The sequence below is a fragment of the Staurois parvus genome, unplaced genomic scaffold (assembly GCF_062004578.1).
Source record: "Staurois parvus isolate SC_StPar_1 unplaced genomic scaffold, SC_StPar_1.0 ptg000686l, whole genome shotgun sequence".
Classification (NCBI taxonomy): domain Eukaryota; kingdom Metazoa; phylum Chordata; class Amphibia; order Anura; family Ranidae; genus Staurois; species Staurois parvus.
In genome coordinates this window covers 3,669,193-3,687,370 of record NW_028318482.1, presented here as the reverse complement: position 1 = coordinate 3,687,370, position 18,178 = coordinate 3,669,193, and the positions used below count along the sequence as shown (strand labels likewise).

Sequence of the window (18,178 nt, the reverse complement as noted above, 5' to 3'; positions counted from 1 at the left end):
AATGTATTCTGCTACGTGTTTGCTAAAAAAAAAAAATAATCCCAATATGTGTAAATTAATTGGTTTACGTGAAAGTTTTAGCATCTACAAATGGTGGTATATATACACACACTGGAATATTTTTTTTAATACTAGTAACAGTGGTGATCAGCAACTTATTGCGGGACTGCGGTGGGCATACCGATACTGGGGAGAACTGACTGTCAGTTACATCCCCAGGGACACTAATACAGTGATCAGTAATACATTTTTAAATAAAAAGCACTGCCACTGTACTGATGACACTGGGACGGTAAGGGTTAACATCTATTAGTTACATAGTTAGTCTGGCTGGAAAAAAAAAAAAAAAAAAACACAAACGTCCATCCAGTTCAACCATTTCAGAAAAAAAAAAAAAAAGTTATAATCCTACACCCACAGTTGATCCAGGAGGAAGGCAAAAAAACCCAGCAAAGCATGACTCAATTTGCTCCTGCAGGGAAAAAAAAATTCCTTCCTGATTCCTCGAGAGGCAATCGGATATTCCCTGGATCAATTTTAACTATAAATGTTAGTATCCAGTTATATTCTGTGTATCCAAGGAAGAATCCAGACCTTTTTTAAACAATCCACTGAGCTGGACAGAACCAACTCTTGAGGGAGTCTATTCCACATTTTCACAGCTCTCACTGTGAAGAAACCTTTCCGGTTTCTTGGGCAATCAAAGTGTTAACTGTGTTCGTGTCTCACTGTGTCAGCACATTGTTTTGTATTTATATAGCTGACAGGGGAGAGATCTGTATTGTTTACATACAGGTCTCTCCCCCCGTCAGTGATACTCGGTGATCGCCAGGTGCCGGTGGGGAATCACGGGCCGGGACCCGGTGACTGACAACTGAAGCCACCAATGGCGACGCAGGTAGTGCACGCACGCATACCCCCTTCCCGGAAATGCAAAATCATGTACACACACGTGATTTTGCGCAGCCCTGCAGCAGTATTTCTGCTATAGGGCATTGGGAATGTGGTTACACATAACAAACCTTCAAAATTTGGTCTGATCATGAAGGTAAAATGTGCGACAGTATTGGCTGAAACAAAAACAAGGGTACATACCCTGGCAAAGGTTCTCTACTCCAGTCTATAGTAAATGCGGAACCATCTTGCAATCTGGCTTGTAGAACTTCTTTAAGGAGTTTCTCAGTCCGATCCTTGTCTTCCTCTGTTTCACATGCAGTAAAGCAACGCTGAACGTATTCTTTCATTGCTGGTGGCCAGTCCTCTGGTTTTGCAGAAGAATTACTGCTGCAATCAAAATTACACAGGAATTAAAGTGCATCTAGGAAGAAAGCATGCACCACAAATAATCAGGAATATTTCAAAAAGTACACTATTAACTATTTGGCTACCAGTGATCTTGGCTCTTCTCCGTTTGCTGCAACATATGGTGATGCATACGTGTTGACTGTTGAACGCTATTGTTTGTATGTTGCTCAGATGTAAAGTTCTGACTGGTCATTACTAAAGGACGCTTTTGAATATTAAATTTAAGACCTCCAGCTCCAGGAGCTTCTGCAGGAAGAGAAAGGTAAAAATGAATGCAAGAGAGACATTTTACAAGTTTATTTTTTAAGCTTTATATAATCTATATACAATCTTGTATAAATGTTTTATACATAAAAAAGGGCTCCCCGAGTACAGTTAACTAAAGAGACCGCAGAGAAGAGCAGTTTGCTCTTGTTTGATATATGAGGGCTACTAATTAATCACTGCACGAATGAGATATTCACGTTCATAAACTGTAATGTAAATCTAAAACTATCAACTTACGTTTCATGCGGTTCCACAAATGTTGTCCTTTCTTTTGTTTGGTAGAGTCATAGTTATGCTGCTGAGAGTAATTACTTGTGGCTGAATGTTGTTGTGATAGATGGCTGCCTGAAGATGCTCCTTGAGGACCAGATTGTGACAAACTATGACTTACAGTTTGAGGGGAAGATGGCTGGTTACTAGGGGTAGAAACTTGCGACTGGACAGTAGAATAAGGCATGCTGTCTTCAAGGCCGGGAACAGGAGGCTAAAATCAAATAATTGATAGCATTTCATCACTTTCAGGAATATTACTTCTCTTCATATTCTGGACAGGGTGAGGATTGCATCTTGTTTGCTTTATGCAGCCACCAATTACCTTGCATGCTATAAGTTCTAATAAAACTTCAGTCGATCCTGAATACGGCTGCCAGACTCATTCACCTTTCCAACCGTTCCATCTCCGCCACCCCCCTCTGCCAATCCCTCCACTGGCTTCCGATTGCGCAACGGATCAAATTCAAAATCCTAACGCTGACATACAAAGCTGTCCACCATATTGCCCCGAACTACATCACTGACCTAATATCCAAGTACCACCCAGCACGCACACTCCGCTCCTCACAAGACCTCCTTCTCTCTAGTTCCCTGGTCTCCTCCTCCCATGCCCGCCTCCAGGACTTCTCCAGGGTGTCACTCATCCTCTGGAACTCCCTGCCCCAACCCATCAGATTATCACCTACTCTCCTCTCCTTTAGGCGCACCCTGAAAACCCATCTCTTCAGGGAAGTCTACCCCACCCCCTGTTAACTTGCCGACCTCCTCCACTCTTCCTACCACTCCATCCCCCACAGCTATCTCCTCCTGTGCCACCACCCCCTCCCTCCTAGATTGTAAGCTCGAAAGAGCAGGGCCCTCAATCCCCTCATGTTTTGCATTGTATTGGTATTGTTCTGTCACATGTTCTGTCCCCCTTTGTAATGTACAGCGCTGAGTGAACTATTGGCGCTTTATAAATACTGTATAATAATAATAATAATTAAAAAGTAAAAAAAAAAAAAAAAAAAAAAGGACTAAAAAAAAAACACTGTCCTTACAATATCTGGAAAAGAAATAAAAACCCTACCTGTGTTAGGTTTCCCTGGTGCTGCCCAGCTGACTGGGTCTGTTGAGATGCTTGTGATTGGTAAGTGCCTGACATCCCGTACTGACCAGGAGAAGTATATCCACCATACAAACTCTATAAAATATGACAATAAAAAGAACATATTACTAATCTGCTAATCTAACACTGCTGTGTTTAACCACTTAACCCCTCAGCCAAATCTATAAAAATCTGAGAAGACTAAAGATAAAAAGGTACAACTTATGTAGGAGGATTTGTTTAATCTCTGTGCATCAACTCGGGCCAGTCATTTCACTGGGTATAAGTAAGGGCTTACAACCACTTTAAATGCATATTTCACATCTATGCATGGCAATATCATGAAATTATAGGGCACGGACATATATTTTGAAGGGCAGCCCAACATATTTTGCCAGTGCACCACAACACATAGATTTGAATCAGCTACACATCGTGCTACCCTAGTCAGGAAAACATTGCATTAAACCTGCATTGTCAAGCACTGACAATCTTTTCACAATGAACAGGCTGTCTTACCACAATATATGACACACATGTAAGTAGTAAAGTAGAAAAAAACAACAAAACAAAAGAGTGTGAATCAACTGTAAAGCTGGCCAAAGGCAACATGCATACAACCTATGAAAGACATCATGTTTAATTTACTAAGAATTATAAATATACATACCATAGGATAATAATAGTTGTAAGCATACTGGTAGTTATACTGAGAGTACCACTGGTAATACTGTTGCTGCATTGTTGCATCCCCCTGTGGTGCAGAATACTATATTAAAAAAAATATAAGCAAACAAGAAAACAGACAGAACACTTTAGCTTTTTTAGATACACTACAAGAAGATTTGACAGTACACCGGTATTGAGAGAAGTTTAAAGTTTAGGAATTGCCATTGCTGGCTTCCTGCAATTGCCAAATGCCTGGCCTCAAAGAGCATTCTTTTTATGTGTCTCAAAAAAAGGCTAGAAAATTCAACCTTTACACTTGTTCACAGATAGTAACTCAAAATTGTTGAGCAGGTATACTTTAGATAATCTAGTGTGAATACAACAGATTAATATTTCTACAAAAACAAGGGCTTGATTTTTGTTTTTTGTGAAAGTTGAATTTTACAAAACCCACTTCTATTGTTTAGTCTGTTACTTTGGTCAAATTGTTCCCAAATACTTTATTTCAGTTTTCTTGCACAAAGCTGAAAGTCAAATTAAAGGATGCCCTGCAATAATAGATTCTTTTCCCCAAGGTGCTGTCTAAAGACCATAGATCAGGGGTGTCCAACCTTTTCACTTTTCTGGACCACATCAGAAGAGAATGGTCTTAGACCACACATAATATACACCAACTATAAAAATAGCTGGTGAGCAGAAAAAGTCAGGCAGCTCAAAAGTTGATGATCACCGATATTATGTACCAATACAATAAAACATCATTTTATTGTAATTTTTTATTTTTTTATTAATTATAAAGAAGAGGGCACCATAAAACTATTATGATATATGACACTGTTTTTGATAAACTAACGCATCAGTATCTGTTTCAATGGATGTAATAGAAATTCTCACTGAATTCTCAAGGTGCTCATCGGATACTTTGGTTCTAATTTTGCCCTTCCTGTGCTTCATCCTTGAAAATAGGTGCTTGTAAATATAGGTGCTCCCAACGACAGATAAATAAGGTGTGATTGTGAAGAGTGGGAGATTTTTCTTTGGGAAAATAAAACTCAGAAGTCCAGTAAAGAGACACTGTCAAATTTACCTTCAGCCACATGTATTTATTAAGTGCAAACATAAGCATTGTATAAAAGTATACAATTTTGTGGTGGGCCACATTCATAGCTGTCTTGGGCCACGAGTTGGACACCCCTGCCTTACATGGTTAACTGGATACAGATGATGCTACTCTTCTTATCAGCCCACTGAAATGGTTTGCGTGTTAATAATGAAAGCAGGTCTTTCCAGTCAGTTGAAAAAAGGAATTGCTAATGCAAACAATATCTGCGGAAGAGTTATCCATTTGAAATGTTTGAGTAATTTTTAATTTACATGACGGATTTGTAATGAACATTTTTAAGCAATACTGAAAGAGGTTGTAAAGGCTCAAGGTTTTATTTTACCTTCATGCATTCTATGCGCAGTAGTGCCCCAGGCCCTGTCAATACTTACCTGAGTCCGATCGCGATCCAGCGATGTGCACGATAGAGTCTCTGTCTCATTGGCTGAGACAGCAAGCTGGAGCCATTGGCTCCCACTGCTGTCAATCACAGCCAGTCAGCCAATGAGAGAAGGGGTGGGGCCAAGGCACAGCTCCGTGTGTGAATGGACAAACGGAGGAGTGGCTCAGAAACAGGCCTGCTCAGCTGCCCCCATAGCAAGCTGCTTGCTATGAGGGCACCCAACAGAAAGGAGGGCACACAGCTGATCACATGAAGAGGTAAAAGGCCAAAGAGAGCAGCCTTTTACCATGTGATCAACTGTACCCAATGACATAGCAGATCAGAAAGAAAATACGGTTGCCGTTTATCGGCAGAACTTTCCTCACGCTGTCAGAGTGAGGAAAGTACTGCTGATAACCGGCAAATGTCACAGAGCAGATCACACTGATAATCAGGGCATTGCCCACCATTAGTGCCACCCAGTGTTGCCCATCATTGCTGCATATCAGTGCCCATGAGTGCTGCCTATAAGTGCAACCTCATCAAAGCACACCAGTGAAGTAGAAAAATTCCCTGTTTGCAAAATTTTATAATAGAAACAAGGAAAAACTTTTTTTTTTAATTTTGTGTTATTTTTGTTTATAGTGCAAAAAAAAAAAAAAAAACCCCAGTGGCGATTAACTACCACCAAAAAAAAGCTCTATTTGTGTGAAAAAAATAATTTCACATGGGTGCAATGTTGCATGACCACGCAATTGTCATTTAAAATGCAACAGCACTGAAAGCTGAAAATTGGCCTGGACAAGAAGGGGGTAAAAGTGACCGCTAGGCAAGTGATTAATATACATTTTTCCAGTTAGATCTAACAATTCCCCAAGAATCCAACTTCCATACAACTGCTACATTCTCTTCCCAAACCATTGTTTATATGTATGGCTTGATATTTGCTTTACCTGAGCATTTGACTGCCCATCACTTGATCCTTTATTTGCTGCAGAGGCAGAACTGGCTTTGCTAATGCTTGCTAAAGCCTGCCTTGCTTTCTCCCACTCGGGATTCTCATGCATTGGTGATTCCAAAGCACCATCTCTGCTGGCACCATACTGCTGAACCCTGTGAGGAAAACATAAATAGGTTTAAAAAATACAACATAAGTTTCACAACTAAGAGATGCTATACAAAGCAGGGTCTGTCAAATTCTAAAAAGCCAAGTAAGCAATGTGTCCAAAATATCAGTTATTTAGCCCCTTCAAGGGCTGCACTTCCCAGTAGCTTTTAAAAACTTGAATGGAAAGACAAAACCACTGAAGAGTATGACCCTGTTCTAAAGCCTAATCTTATGTCCACATGCAGCGTTAAGAGTCCCTGAAAGCAGGAAGGGGGAAATACCCTGAGGTCTCACAGTTAGTTGCTACCCTGCTGACTACCTGACCTGATACAAAAAAAACAAAAAACAAAAAAAAAACAAAAACACACAAAAGTTGTCTTCTACACAAGCACAACACATAACATTCCCAAAGTAAATTTACTAGCTAGACAAAAGACAAAAACCTAATTCAATTATTAGCATGAAAAACACATACATTTTAAAACATTTGGGAAGCCCTGCTGCAATATCAAGGCTCCTCTGCAACGTGTGGCCTCCGATTCTAGTCAAGTAGAGCACTCGCCCTGTTTATGACAAACTGTTGGAACAGTATAGTTAGTCTGTTTTCTTGCTTGCTAGTTGGTAATTTTCCCTATCATGTTTTGTAGACAGTATTGCCCATTCACACTTCACTTAAAGTGTTGCTAAACCCACAACAGTAAAATCAGTCTGTTTATGCAGTAAAGCATGCTTGTTATATGCACTGTGGAACCTAAGGGGTTAATCCTCCACATCCTTTTAGACTGTTAGCTCCATGAGCAAGGTCCTCAAATTCCTTCTGTATCAAACTGTATTGTAATTGTACTACCACCCTTATATTGTAAAGCGTTGTGTTAATTGTTGCCACTATATACAGTCATGGCCGAAATTGTTGGCACCCTTGATATTTTTCCTGAAAATCAAGTATTTCACACAAAAAAGGTATTGCATTAACACATGTTTTGCTATACACATGTTTATTCCCTTTGTATGTATTGGAACAAATATAAAACAGAGGCAGAAAAGCAAATATGACATAATGTCACACAAAACCCCAAAAATGGGCTGGACAAAAGTATTGGCACCCTTAACTTAATATTTGGTTGCACACCCTTTGGAAAACATAACTGAAATCAGTCGCTTCCTATAACCATCAATAAGCTTCTGACACCTCTCACCCGGAATTTTGGACCACTCTTCCTTTGCAAACAGCTCCAGGTCTCTCTTATTGGAAGGACACCTTTTCCCAACAGCAATTTTAAGATCTCTCCACAGGTGTTCAATGGGATTTAGATCTGGGCTCATTGCTGGCCACTTCAGAACTCTCCAGCGCTTCTTTGCCATCCATTTCTGAGTGCTTTTTGACGTATGTTTGGGGTCATTGTCCTGCTGGAAGACCCAGGATCTTGGACGCAAACCCAGCTTTCTGACACTGGGCCCTACAGTGCGACCCAAAATCCTTTGGTAATCCTCAGATTTCATGATGCCTTGCACACAGTCAAGGCACCCAGTGCCAGAGGCAGCAAAACAACCCCAAAACATCATTGAACCTCCACCATATTTTACCGTAGGTACTGTGTTTTGTTCTTTGTAGGCCTCATTCCGTTTTCGGTAAACAGTAGAATGATGTGCTTTACCGAAAAGCTCTATCTTGGTCTCATCTGTCCACAAGACGTTTTCCCAGAAGGCTTTTGGCTTACTCAAGTACATTTTGGCAAACTGTAGTCTTGCTTTTTTATGTCTCTGTGTCAGCAGTGGGGTCCTCCTGGGTCTCCTGCCATAGCGTTTCATTTCATTTAAATGTCGACGGATAGTTCGCGCTGACACTGATGCTCCCTGAGCCTGCAGGACAGCTTGAATGTCTTTGGAACATGTTTGGGGCTGCTTATCCACCATCCGGACTATTCTGCGTTGCAATCTTTCATCAATTTTCCTCATCCGTCCACGACCAGGGAGATTAGCTACAGTGCCATGGGTTGCAAACTTCTTGATAATGTTGCGCACTGTGGACAAAGGCAAATCTAGTTCTCTGGAGATGGACTTGTAACCTTGAGATTGTTGATATTTTGCCACAATTTTGGTTCTCAGGTCCTCAGACAGTTCTCGTCTCCTCTTTCTGTTGTCCATGCTTAGTGTGGCACAGACAGACACACAATGCAAAGGTTAAGTGAACGTCTCTCCTTTTTATCTGCTTTCAGGTGTGATTTCTATATTGCCCACACCTGTTACTTGCCCCAGGTGAGTTTACAGGAGCATCACATGCTTGTAACATTCTTATTTATCCGCAGTTGTGAAAGGGTGCCAATACTTTTGTCCAGCCCATTTTTGGAGGTTTGTGTGACATTATGTCGAATTTGCTTTCTTTCCTCCCTTTTTTTGTTTTGTCCCAATACACACAAAGGGAATAAACATGTGTATAGCAAAACATGTGTTAATGCAATACGTTTCGTGAGAAATACATGATTTCCTGGAGAAATATCAAGGGTGCCAACAATTTCGGCCATGACTGTAAATCCTGTATAAAAATAAAAGCCACGTAAATGGCCACAATGATAAAGCCATGTTGTTGAGCCATGTTTTTACTATCCCCAACTGCTCCCCCTTTAGCTGCAGAGTTCAGACACATGCTGTGTCCACAACAGAAAGTGTACCTCCAGGAGAATGGGGACACGCTGCAACCGCATGCATTGTATGTTGCTGCAGTATGGTGAAGCTGCATTAAAGGGATTATAGAACAGGCGCTGAGGAAGAGACATAACCCCGCCTGTCAAATGCCGGTGAAACACGATCCGATCATGGATCGCTTTTCAGAGGAGCAGCAGTTCTTGCTGTTATTGTGAACAAGCCCTATAAAAACCAGTTCTGATTGTACAGGATTACAACCTCTGTAGGGTCCAGGTATCGTCTTATGCTACCAGTAGTGACACTGGCCCTAGCCAAATGCAAAACTAATGAAAAACAGTCAGAAAAGAGTAGGGAAAAAAAATGTCAGTGGCCTCCATATGTAAAACCATTCCGGTTTTGGGGGTCATTGTTGCCTATCTAGTGCACCTGTTAATTTCATTAACACCAAAGCAGATGAAACTGATTAACAACCCCCTCTGCTACTAAACTGACCAGAATAATATCCCAGGAGTTTAATTGACTTGATGATATACTCTGATTAAAAAGTGTTCCTTTCATTTTATTTTTTTGAGCAGTGTATTACCTTATGTACAGTTTTGGTTTGTCTTTGGTATATTAACTTTAAAGAGCACCTGTCTTTTTTCAATTGAGTACTTTCATGGTACAGTGCAAAGGTTTTGTGTACAGATTATATATCTTATATCAAGATATTACATTTGCAGCTTTCCCTTGGGTTGTGCTGATCCGCAGTCTATAACCAGTTTTTTTATTAAGCAAAATAAAAACTGCATTAATTTGTTGTACAAAGACTAAAGAATGCATAAGATGAGGAAAAAGCCATTAAAAATTACAATACATACCAATCAGGATTCAGCTGTTCTCCAAGATTAGTAGCCATTACTAGATTTAAGATCACACCACTTAGGGGAGTCCTATTAAAACAGAAAACACAAGGATTAAAAAAAAAACAAAAACAAAAAAAAAAAAACACAGAGAGCTAAGCCCTAGTTCACATGGAATATGACTTTGAAATCGTGCTTCACTTGAAACCAAGCCACACGATTTGAAAGTCGCATGTCAGTGCAACTTGTAAGACTTCTGTGCGACTTCATGCACAGATATCAATGCATGTCACACCAGAAATCGGCAAAAGTAATACGACTCCGACTTCCATTAGAAATATTCCATTGCTGATAATAGGATGCAACTTGTCACAGGGATGTGCAACTTACATCACCCAAAGCCGGCCAGGTAGTTTGTTTTTTTTTTTAAACATTTAGCTACCCGTCAGGTGGAAGCATTCGGGTGGCTTCCAAACACTGCGCCAAAGAGACAGTCTCCGGCCACCCAGTGTACACTACTGCATTTGTCGCCATTTTACGAGCACATGCAAATATAAGGTTTCATGTGTTTGGTATCCATTTACTTTGTACAACCTCATCTTTTATATTTCACTTTTCTGTGATTTTATAACCTTGTGGATGGATTAATAAAACTATTTTACTGCAGCTCTCTGGTGTGCCAATCAATCTGTATGGACTTAAAGCGGAGTTCCACTCACCCTGTCAAAAAATAAAAGTCAGCAGCTACAAAAACGTTATAGCGTCTACGTATGGTGGTATATATACTGGGATTTTTCTTTTTTTTACTAGTAATGGCAGCGATCAGCGGGACTGCGGAGGGCATTCTGACACTGGGGGGAACTGACTTGGATTCACTGCCATCCCCATTGACACCAATACACTGATCAGTGCTAATAAAAAGCACTGACACTGTACTAATGGCACTGGGAAGGAAAGGGTTAACTTGGGGGGCGGTCAAAGGGTTAACTGTGTGCTGTTTTACTAAGTGTGCAGGAGCTGACAGGGGAGAACTGTTTTGTTTACAAACAGTTCCTTCCTCCCCCCCCCCCCCCCCCCCCCTCAGAGATGCTCGGCAATCACTGGCTGGGACTTGGTGATTGACAGTCGCAAATCACGGCGAGCGCGCACCCGCTACCCAAAGATGCAAAATCACGTATATATGTGATTTTGTACACCCATGCTACCCTGTAGTAGTATATATAATGCCGCCCTGTAGCAGTATATCTGCTATAGGGTGGCAAGAATGCAGTTAAAGAAGAAGTGAAGTGCAGGAAAACAAACATACATACTTAACTATATAGCTGCAGTTGTCCCCTGCTGGCTCTAAGATTGAGAACTGAGAGATTCCATGACAGTTCAGTTCTTAGTCATCGCTGAGCAGAGTGGTGAATGTCAACCACTGGATTTCTGCTCTACACTTCCAGAGCTTGCTGGAGCACTGGGCAGTGGAGGGGGTGGTAGCGGTTGGCTCAGGCTCTCAGCGGCATGTTGAGAGGCTAAGGCAGCTGCCAGGTCAGGAATCTGGGCAGATACCAACCTTAAAGTCAGGATTTTTGAAGAGTTAGGACTGGCTCTGACATCAGCCAACAAAGGGCTTTAGCCCGCTGGTAGCTGAATCTGGGTCACAGGAGTACAGAAATAAGTGCACTCCTGTGCCCTAGAAGAGAAGTATGGACAAACAAACTTTACATATCTCACATATCATCAAGTCAAACATTGTTGCTGGTAACATTTAAATAACAGTGTTGATTCATATTTGTGCGTGTGTGCATGTCACAGTTAGAGGAGCCCATTCATTTCAATGCGCTGCCTCACCCGCCAGAAACGCGATGGAATTAGCCCCCAGCCCTTTTCTGAATTCATACTTCACTGAATCGAGAAAAAACACGGGGAAAGAATTGCCCAACCCTGGTTTGAAGGGACCACAGCTGCCGAAGCATTGGGGTGACTGCTAAAGCTCAGCCCATTACCCTGTATGTCAGGGAAGAATGCAATTTAGCATGCGTTCCAACACGTAATATATGTGAACCTGTCCTTACTTAACCACTTGCCTACTGGGAACTTTTACCCCCTTCCTGTCCAGGACAATTTTCAGCTTTCAGCGCGGTCACACTTTGAATGACAATTGCGTGGTCATGCAACACTGTACCCAAACAAAATTTTTATCATTTTTTTCAGACAGATAGAGCTTTCTTTTGGAGGTATTTAACCACGTCCCGACTGCCCCATAGCAGAAATACTGCTACAGGGCGGCACGGTGCGCACAATCACGTATATATACGTGATTTTGCATTTCTGGGTAGGGGGCGCGAGCCCTACCTGCTCCGCAGCTGTCAACCACCAGTTCCCAGCTGATAATTACCCACTGGCACCTGGTGATTACCGAGCATCTCCGATGGGGAGGAAGACTGTTTTGTTTACTGGGGATGTCAGTGACACCAAGATAGTTCCCCCCAGTGTCAGAATGTACGCCGCAGTCACGCGAAAAGTCGCTGATCACCGCCATTACTAGTAAAAAAAAATAAATAAAAATCCTAGTATCTACACCGCCATTTGTAAATGCTATAACTTTCACGTAAACCAATTAATTTACACGTATTGGAATTTTATTTTAGCAAAGACATGTCACAGAACACATTTTGGCCTAAATTTATGAAGAAATTTACTGATAGGCAGCACTGACGGGGCTACAAGGAATCAAGGCACCGATGTCTTCAGTGTAGATGTCCTCTCTGAGGAATGCCACTTACTGGCTATCTCCTCACAAGCTGTTAGCAGGAGCAGAGGACTGCTGATAACAGGCATTTCCTATTTACATGTGATCAGCTGTGATTGGACACGGCTGATCACATGACAGAGTCTGTGTCATCGGCTCTTTACTGCGATCGGTGATCCGCTGTGTCCAAGAGAGACAGTGCACCACAGATCGGCATGCAGCTAGAGTGGGAGGACTTCACATGACATCCTCTTAGAACGAGAGAGCAACTGCCTACCTGTCATTTCCTTATATGGAGGGTGGGAGGCGGTTAAAGTCAATAAATAGGACTTAAAGGATAGGTTCACCCTCTGTAACACGTTACTACTGCAGCAACTACAGCACCCCCTCCCCTCCTTCCCCCGTTGACAGCAGGCAGGGGATCCTTTCCCCACACCCACTGTCACAATTTTATATTAAAAAAATAAAAAAGTGGCCAAGCGGGGCTCCACCCACCTGGTTGTGTCATTCAGACTTCTATGCACAGGAGAACTACAAGTACCAACAGCCTTTGCTGCTGTCGGCTAGTAGTGCTCAATGAACTACCAGAGAGCTAATGGGCGCACTAGGTAGTTCTTGATACGTCCTGTGTATAGTTTTATAGATATGAATGATATAGTTCCCGGACCCGTGAAGAATATATATAAATATATATAAAAAATATACACGGGACCAGGAAATATATATAAAATATACACAGCACAGGGAACTCATTAATATATAGAGAGATCCCTGTGCTATGTAGATGATATAAATATCTACATATAGTTCCCTGTGCTGTGTCTATATATAGTTCTATAGTTCCCTGTGCTGTGTCTATATATAGATCTATAGTTCCCTGTGCTGTGTCTATATATAGATCTATAGTTCCCTGTGCTGTGTCTATATATAGATCTATAGTTCCCTGTGCTGTGTCTATATATATATCAGTGAGGAACAGAAGTATTTGAACATCCTGCGATTTTGCAAGTTCTCCCACTTAGAAATCATGGAGGGGTCTGAAATTCAAATTGTAGATGCATTCCCACTGAGAGACAGAATTTAAAAAAAAATTCACTGTCGGTAGAACACTACGCCGTCATGGTTTCAAATCATGCATTGCACGGAAGGTTCCCCTGCTCAAGTCATCACATGTCCAGGACCATCTGAAGTTTGCCAATGACCATCTGGATGATCCAGAGGAGGCATGGGAGAAAGTCATGTGGTCAGATGAGACCAAAGTAGAACTTTTTGGTCTAAACTTCACTCGTCGTGTTTGGAGGAAAAAGAAGGATGAGTTGCATCCCAAGGATACCATCCCTACTGTGAAGCATGGGGGTGGTAACATCATGCTTTGGGGGTGCTTTTCTGCGAAGGGGACAGGACAACTGCACTGTATTAAGGAGAGGATGAATGGGGCCATTTATTGTGAGATTTTGAGCAACAACCACCTTCCCTCAGTCAGAGCATTGAAGATGGGTCGTGGCTGGGTTTTCAAACATGACAACGACCCGAAGCACACAGCCAGGATAACCAAGGAGTGTGTTGCACTCAGCAGTGCAAGACAAATAAATTCTTTACAAATCATACAATGTGATTTCCTGAATTTGTTTTTAAATTCTGTCTCTCTGAGTGGGAATGCACCTACCATGTGAATTTCAGACCCCTCCATGATTTCTAAGTGGGAGAACTTGCAAAATCGCAGGGTGTTCAAATACTTCTGTTCTTCACTGATATATATATATATATATATATATATAGATCTATAGTTCCCTGTGCCGTGTCTCTATATAGTTCTATAGTTCCCTGTGCCGTCTCTATATATAGATCTATAGTTCCCTGTGCCGTGTCTATATTGAGATCTATAGTTTCCTGTGCCGTGTCTATATTGAGATCTATAGTTCCCTGTGCCGTGTCTATATTGAGATCTATAGTTCCCTGTGCCGTGTCTATATAGAGATCTATAGTTCCCTGTGCCGTCTCTATATATAGATCTATAGTTCCCTGTGCCGTCTCTATATATAGATCTATAGTTCCCTGTGCCGTCTCTATATATAGATCTATAGTTCCCTGTGCCGTCTCTATATATAGATCTATAGTTCCCTGTGCCGTCTCTATATATAGATCTATAGTTCCCTGTGCCGTCTCTATATATAGATCTATAGTTCCCTGTGCCGTCTCTATATATAGATCTATAGTTCCCTGTGCCGTCTCTATATATAGATCTATAGTTCCCTGTGCCGTCTCTATATATAGATCTATAGTTCCCTGTGCCGTCTCTATATATAGATCTATAGTTCCCTGTGCCGTCTCTATATATAGATCTATAGTTCCCTGTGCCGTCTCTATTTATAGATCTATAGTTCCCTGTGCCGTCTCTATATATAGATCTATAGTTCCCTGTGCCGTCTCTATATATAGATCTATAGTTCCATGTGCCGTCTCTATATATAGATCTATAGTTCCATGCGCCGTGTCACTATATAGATCTAGAGTTCCCTGCGCCGTGTCTCTACATAGATCTATAGTTCCCTGCGCCGTGTCTATACATAGATCTAGAGTTCCCTGCGCCGTGTCTCTACATAGATCTATAGTTCCCTGCGCCGTGTCTCTACATAGATCTATAGTTCCCTGCGCCGTGTCTCTACATAGATCTATAGTTCCCTGCGCCGTGTCTCTACATAGATCTATAGTTCCCTGCGCCGTGTCTCTACATAGATCTATAGTTCCCTGCGCCGTGTCTATATATAGATCTATAGTTCCCTGCGCCGTGTCTCTATATAGATCTATAGTTCCCTGCGCCGTGTCTCTATATAGATCTATAGTTCCCTGCGCCGTGTCTCTATATAGATCTATAGTTCCCTGCGCCGTGTCTCTATATAGATCTATAGTTCCCTGCGCCGTGTCTCTATATAGATCTATAGTTCCCTGCGCCTTGTCTCTATATAGATCTATAGTTCCCTGCGCCGTGTCTCTATATAGATCTATAGTTCCCTGTGCTGTGTCTATATAGATCCCTGTGCTGTGTCTCTATATAGATCTATAGTTCCCTGTGCTGTGTCTCTATATAGATCTATAGTTCCCTGTGCTGTGTCTATATACAGATCTATAGTTCCCTGTGCTGTGTCTATATACAGATCAATAGTTCCCTGTGCTGTGTCTATATAGATCTATAGTTCCCTGTGCTGTGTCTATATAGATCTATAGTTCCCTGTGCTGTGTCTATATAGATCTATAGTTCCCTGTGCTGTGTCTCTATATAGATCTATAGTTCCCTGTGCTGTGTCTCTATATAGATCTATAGTTCCCTGTGCTGTGTCTATATAGATCTATAGTTCCCTGTGCTGTGTCTATATAGATCTATAGTTCCCTGTGCTGTGTCTCTATATAGATCTATAGTTCCCTGTGCTGTGTCTATATAGATCTATAGTTCCCTGTGCTGTGTCTATATATAGATCTATAGTTCCCTGTGCTGTGTCTATATATAGATCTATAGTTCCCTGTGCTGTGTCTCTATATAGATCTATAGTTCCCTGTGCTGTGTCTATATATAGATCTATAGTTCCCTGTGCTGTGTCTATATATAGATCTATAGTTCCCTGTGCTGTGTCTCTATATAGATCTATAGTTCCCTGTGCTGTGTCTCTATATAGATCTATAGTTCCCTGTGCTGTGTATATAGATCTATAGTTCCCTGTGCTGTGTCTCTATATAGATCTATAGTTCCCTGTGCTGTGTCTCTATATAGATCTATAGTTCCCTGTGCTGTGTCTATATATAGATCTATAGTTCCCTGTGCTGTGTCTCTATATAGATCTATAGTTCCCTGTGCTGTGTATATAGATCTATAGTTCCCTGTGCTGTGTATATAGATCTATAGTTCCCTGTGCTGTGTCTATATATAGATCTATAGTTCCCTGTGCTGTGTCTCTATATAGATCTATAGTTCCCTGTGCTGTGTCTATATATAGATCTATAGTTCCCTGTGCTGTGTCTATATATAGATCTATAGTTCCCTGTGCTGTGTCTCTATATAGATCTATAGTTCCCTGTGCTGTGTATATAGATCTATAGTTCCCTGTGCTGTGTATATAGATCTATAGTTCCCTGTGCTGTGTCTCTATATAGATCTATAGTTCCCTGTGCTGTGTCTATATATAGATCTATAGTTCCCTGTGCTGTGTCTCTATATAGATCTATAGTTCCCTGTGCTGTGTCTATATATAGATCTATAGTTCCCTGTGCTGTGTCTCTATATAGATCTATAGTTCCCTGCGCTGTGTCAATATATAGATCTATAGTTCCCTGCGCTGTGTCTATATATAGATCTATAGTTCCCTGTGCTGTGTCTATATATAGATCTATAGTTCCCTGTGCTGTGTCTCTATATAGATCTATAGTTCCCTGTGCTGTGTCTATATATAGATCTATAGTTCCCTGTGCTGTGTCTATATATAGATCTATAGTTCCCTGTGCTGTGTCTCTATATAGATCTATAGTTCCCTGTGCTGTGTCTATATAGATCTATAGTTCCCTGTGCTGTGTCTCTATATAGATCTATAGTTCCCTGTGCTGTGTCTCTATATAGATCTATAGTTTTCTGTGCTGTGTCTATATAGATCTATAGTTCCCTGTGCTGTGTCTCTATATAGATCTATAGTTCCCTGTGCTGTGTCTCTATATAGATCTATAGTTCCCTGTGCTGTGTCTATATAGATCTATAGTTCCCTGTGCTGTGTCTATATAGATCTATAGTTCCCTGTGCTGTGTCTCTATATAGATCTATAGTTCCCTGTGCTGTGTCTCTATATAGATCTATAGTTCCCTGTGCTGTGTCTATATAGATCTATAGTTCCCTGTGCCGTGTCTCTATATAGTTCTATAGTTCCCTGTGCTGTGTCTATATATAGATCTATAGTTCCCTGTGCTGTGTCTATATATAGATCTATAGTTCCCTGTGCTGTGTCTATATATAGATCTATAGTTCCCTGTGCTGTGTCTATATATAGATCTATAGTTCCCTGTGCTGTGTCTATATATAGATCTATAGTTCCCTGCGCTGTCTATATACATATCTCTCTATCTCCACATACTTTGCAGAGGGCAGTGACTGTTATCAGACTGCTGGTTAGCACAGCGTTGTGACTCACTGTCCCGCATACCGGACTGAAGGGCAGTCTGGGTATTACCTCAGTCAGCTCGTCCAGGAAATGGAGGCCTCTTCCTCCTTCGGATGGTCGGGCGGCCCTCTGTCTCGGTGCTCGGTTTCCTCCCCGTGTTCAGGCCTGGAGCCGCGCTCACTTCACGAACGTCCTCACCCGGTGAGTTCTATACGACCCCACCGCCTTCCGTTCACTGGAATCTTACGAGAAGCCTGAACTCCACAAATACAAAATGTCGGCAACCAGCCGTCTAATCACTACGTAACTTGTTTTTTTTTTTCCTATTTCCGTCTGACGTCAGCACGCTCGGGTTAGGTCGTTAGCTGAGAACCCCTGAATAAAGAAATCCTATTGGTTGATCTGTGCTGAGCGCTGATGAAGAGCATGCTCCTCTTCCAATGAATAGAGCGGAAGGCAAACGTTCTCCCAGACTAGCAATAGGTTCTTAGGTAGGGTCGAAGAGATGGGCCGGGGGTGATGCGCTACACCGGAAAATCAGAGTTTACTGCAAGAAATGTGAAGAGATGCTTCCTTTTGTATAGGAGTGGAAATAACGTTTGTTGGAAGGAAGGATTCAAAAAAA

At 41.6% G+C, this 18,178-nt stretch overlaps 1 protein-coding gene across 4 annotated transcripts in view; it reads right to left on the bottom strand.

Moving 5' to 3' along the window:
• The window catches only part of LENG8 (leukocyte receptor cluster member 8), a 40,744-nt gene extending 22,866 nt beyond the window's left edge, over positions 1-17,878 (bottom strand). Inside the window, exons 1-8 of one of the 4 annotated variants that reach the window (XM_089652574.1) lie at positions 17,623-17,878; positions 9,697-9,768; positions 6,039-6,198; positions 3,603-3,701; positions 2,915-3,028; positions 1,810-2,056; positions 1,389-1,551; positions 1,096-1,284 (exon numbers count right to left, since the gene is read on the bottom strand). In XM_089652574.1, coding sequence (XP_089508700.1) covers positions 1,096-1,284; positions 1,389-1,551; positions 1,810-2,056; positions 2,915-3,028; positions 3,603-3,701; positions 6,039-6,198; positions 9,697-9,734 — 1,010 coding nt within the window. In that variant the 5' untranslated portion in view covers positions 9,735-9,768; positions 17,623-17,878. The remainder of the gene's footprint in view (positions 1-1,095; positions 1,285-1,388; positions 1,552-1,809; positions 2,057-2,914; positions 3,029-3,602; positions 3,702-6,038; positions 6,199-9,696; positions 9,769-17,622) is intronic. The other 3 variants (XM_089652571.1, XM_089652570.1, XM_089652572.1) reach the window with 3 other exon arrangements.
• Positions 17,879-18,178: the final 300 nt, after the last annotated feature.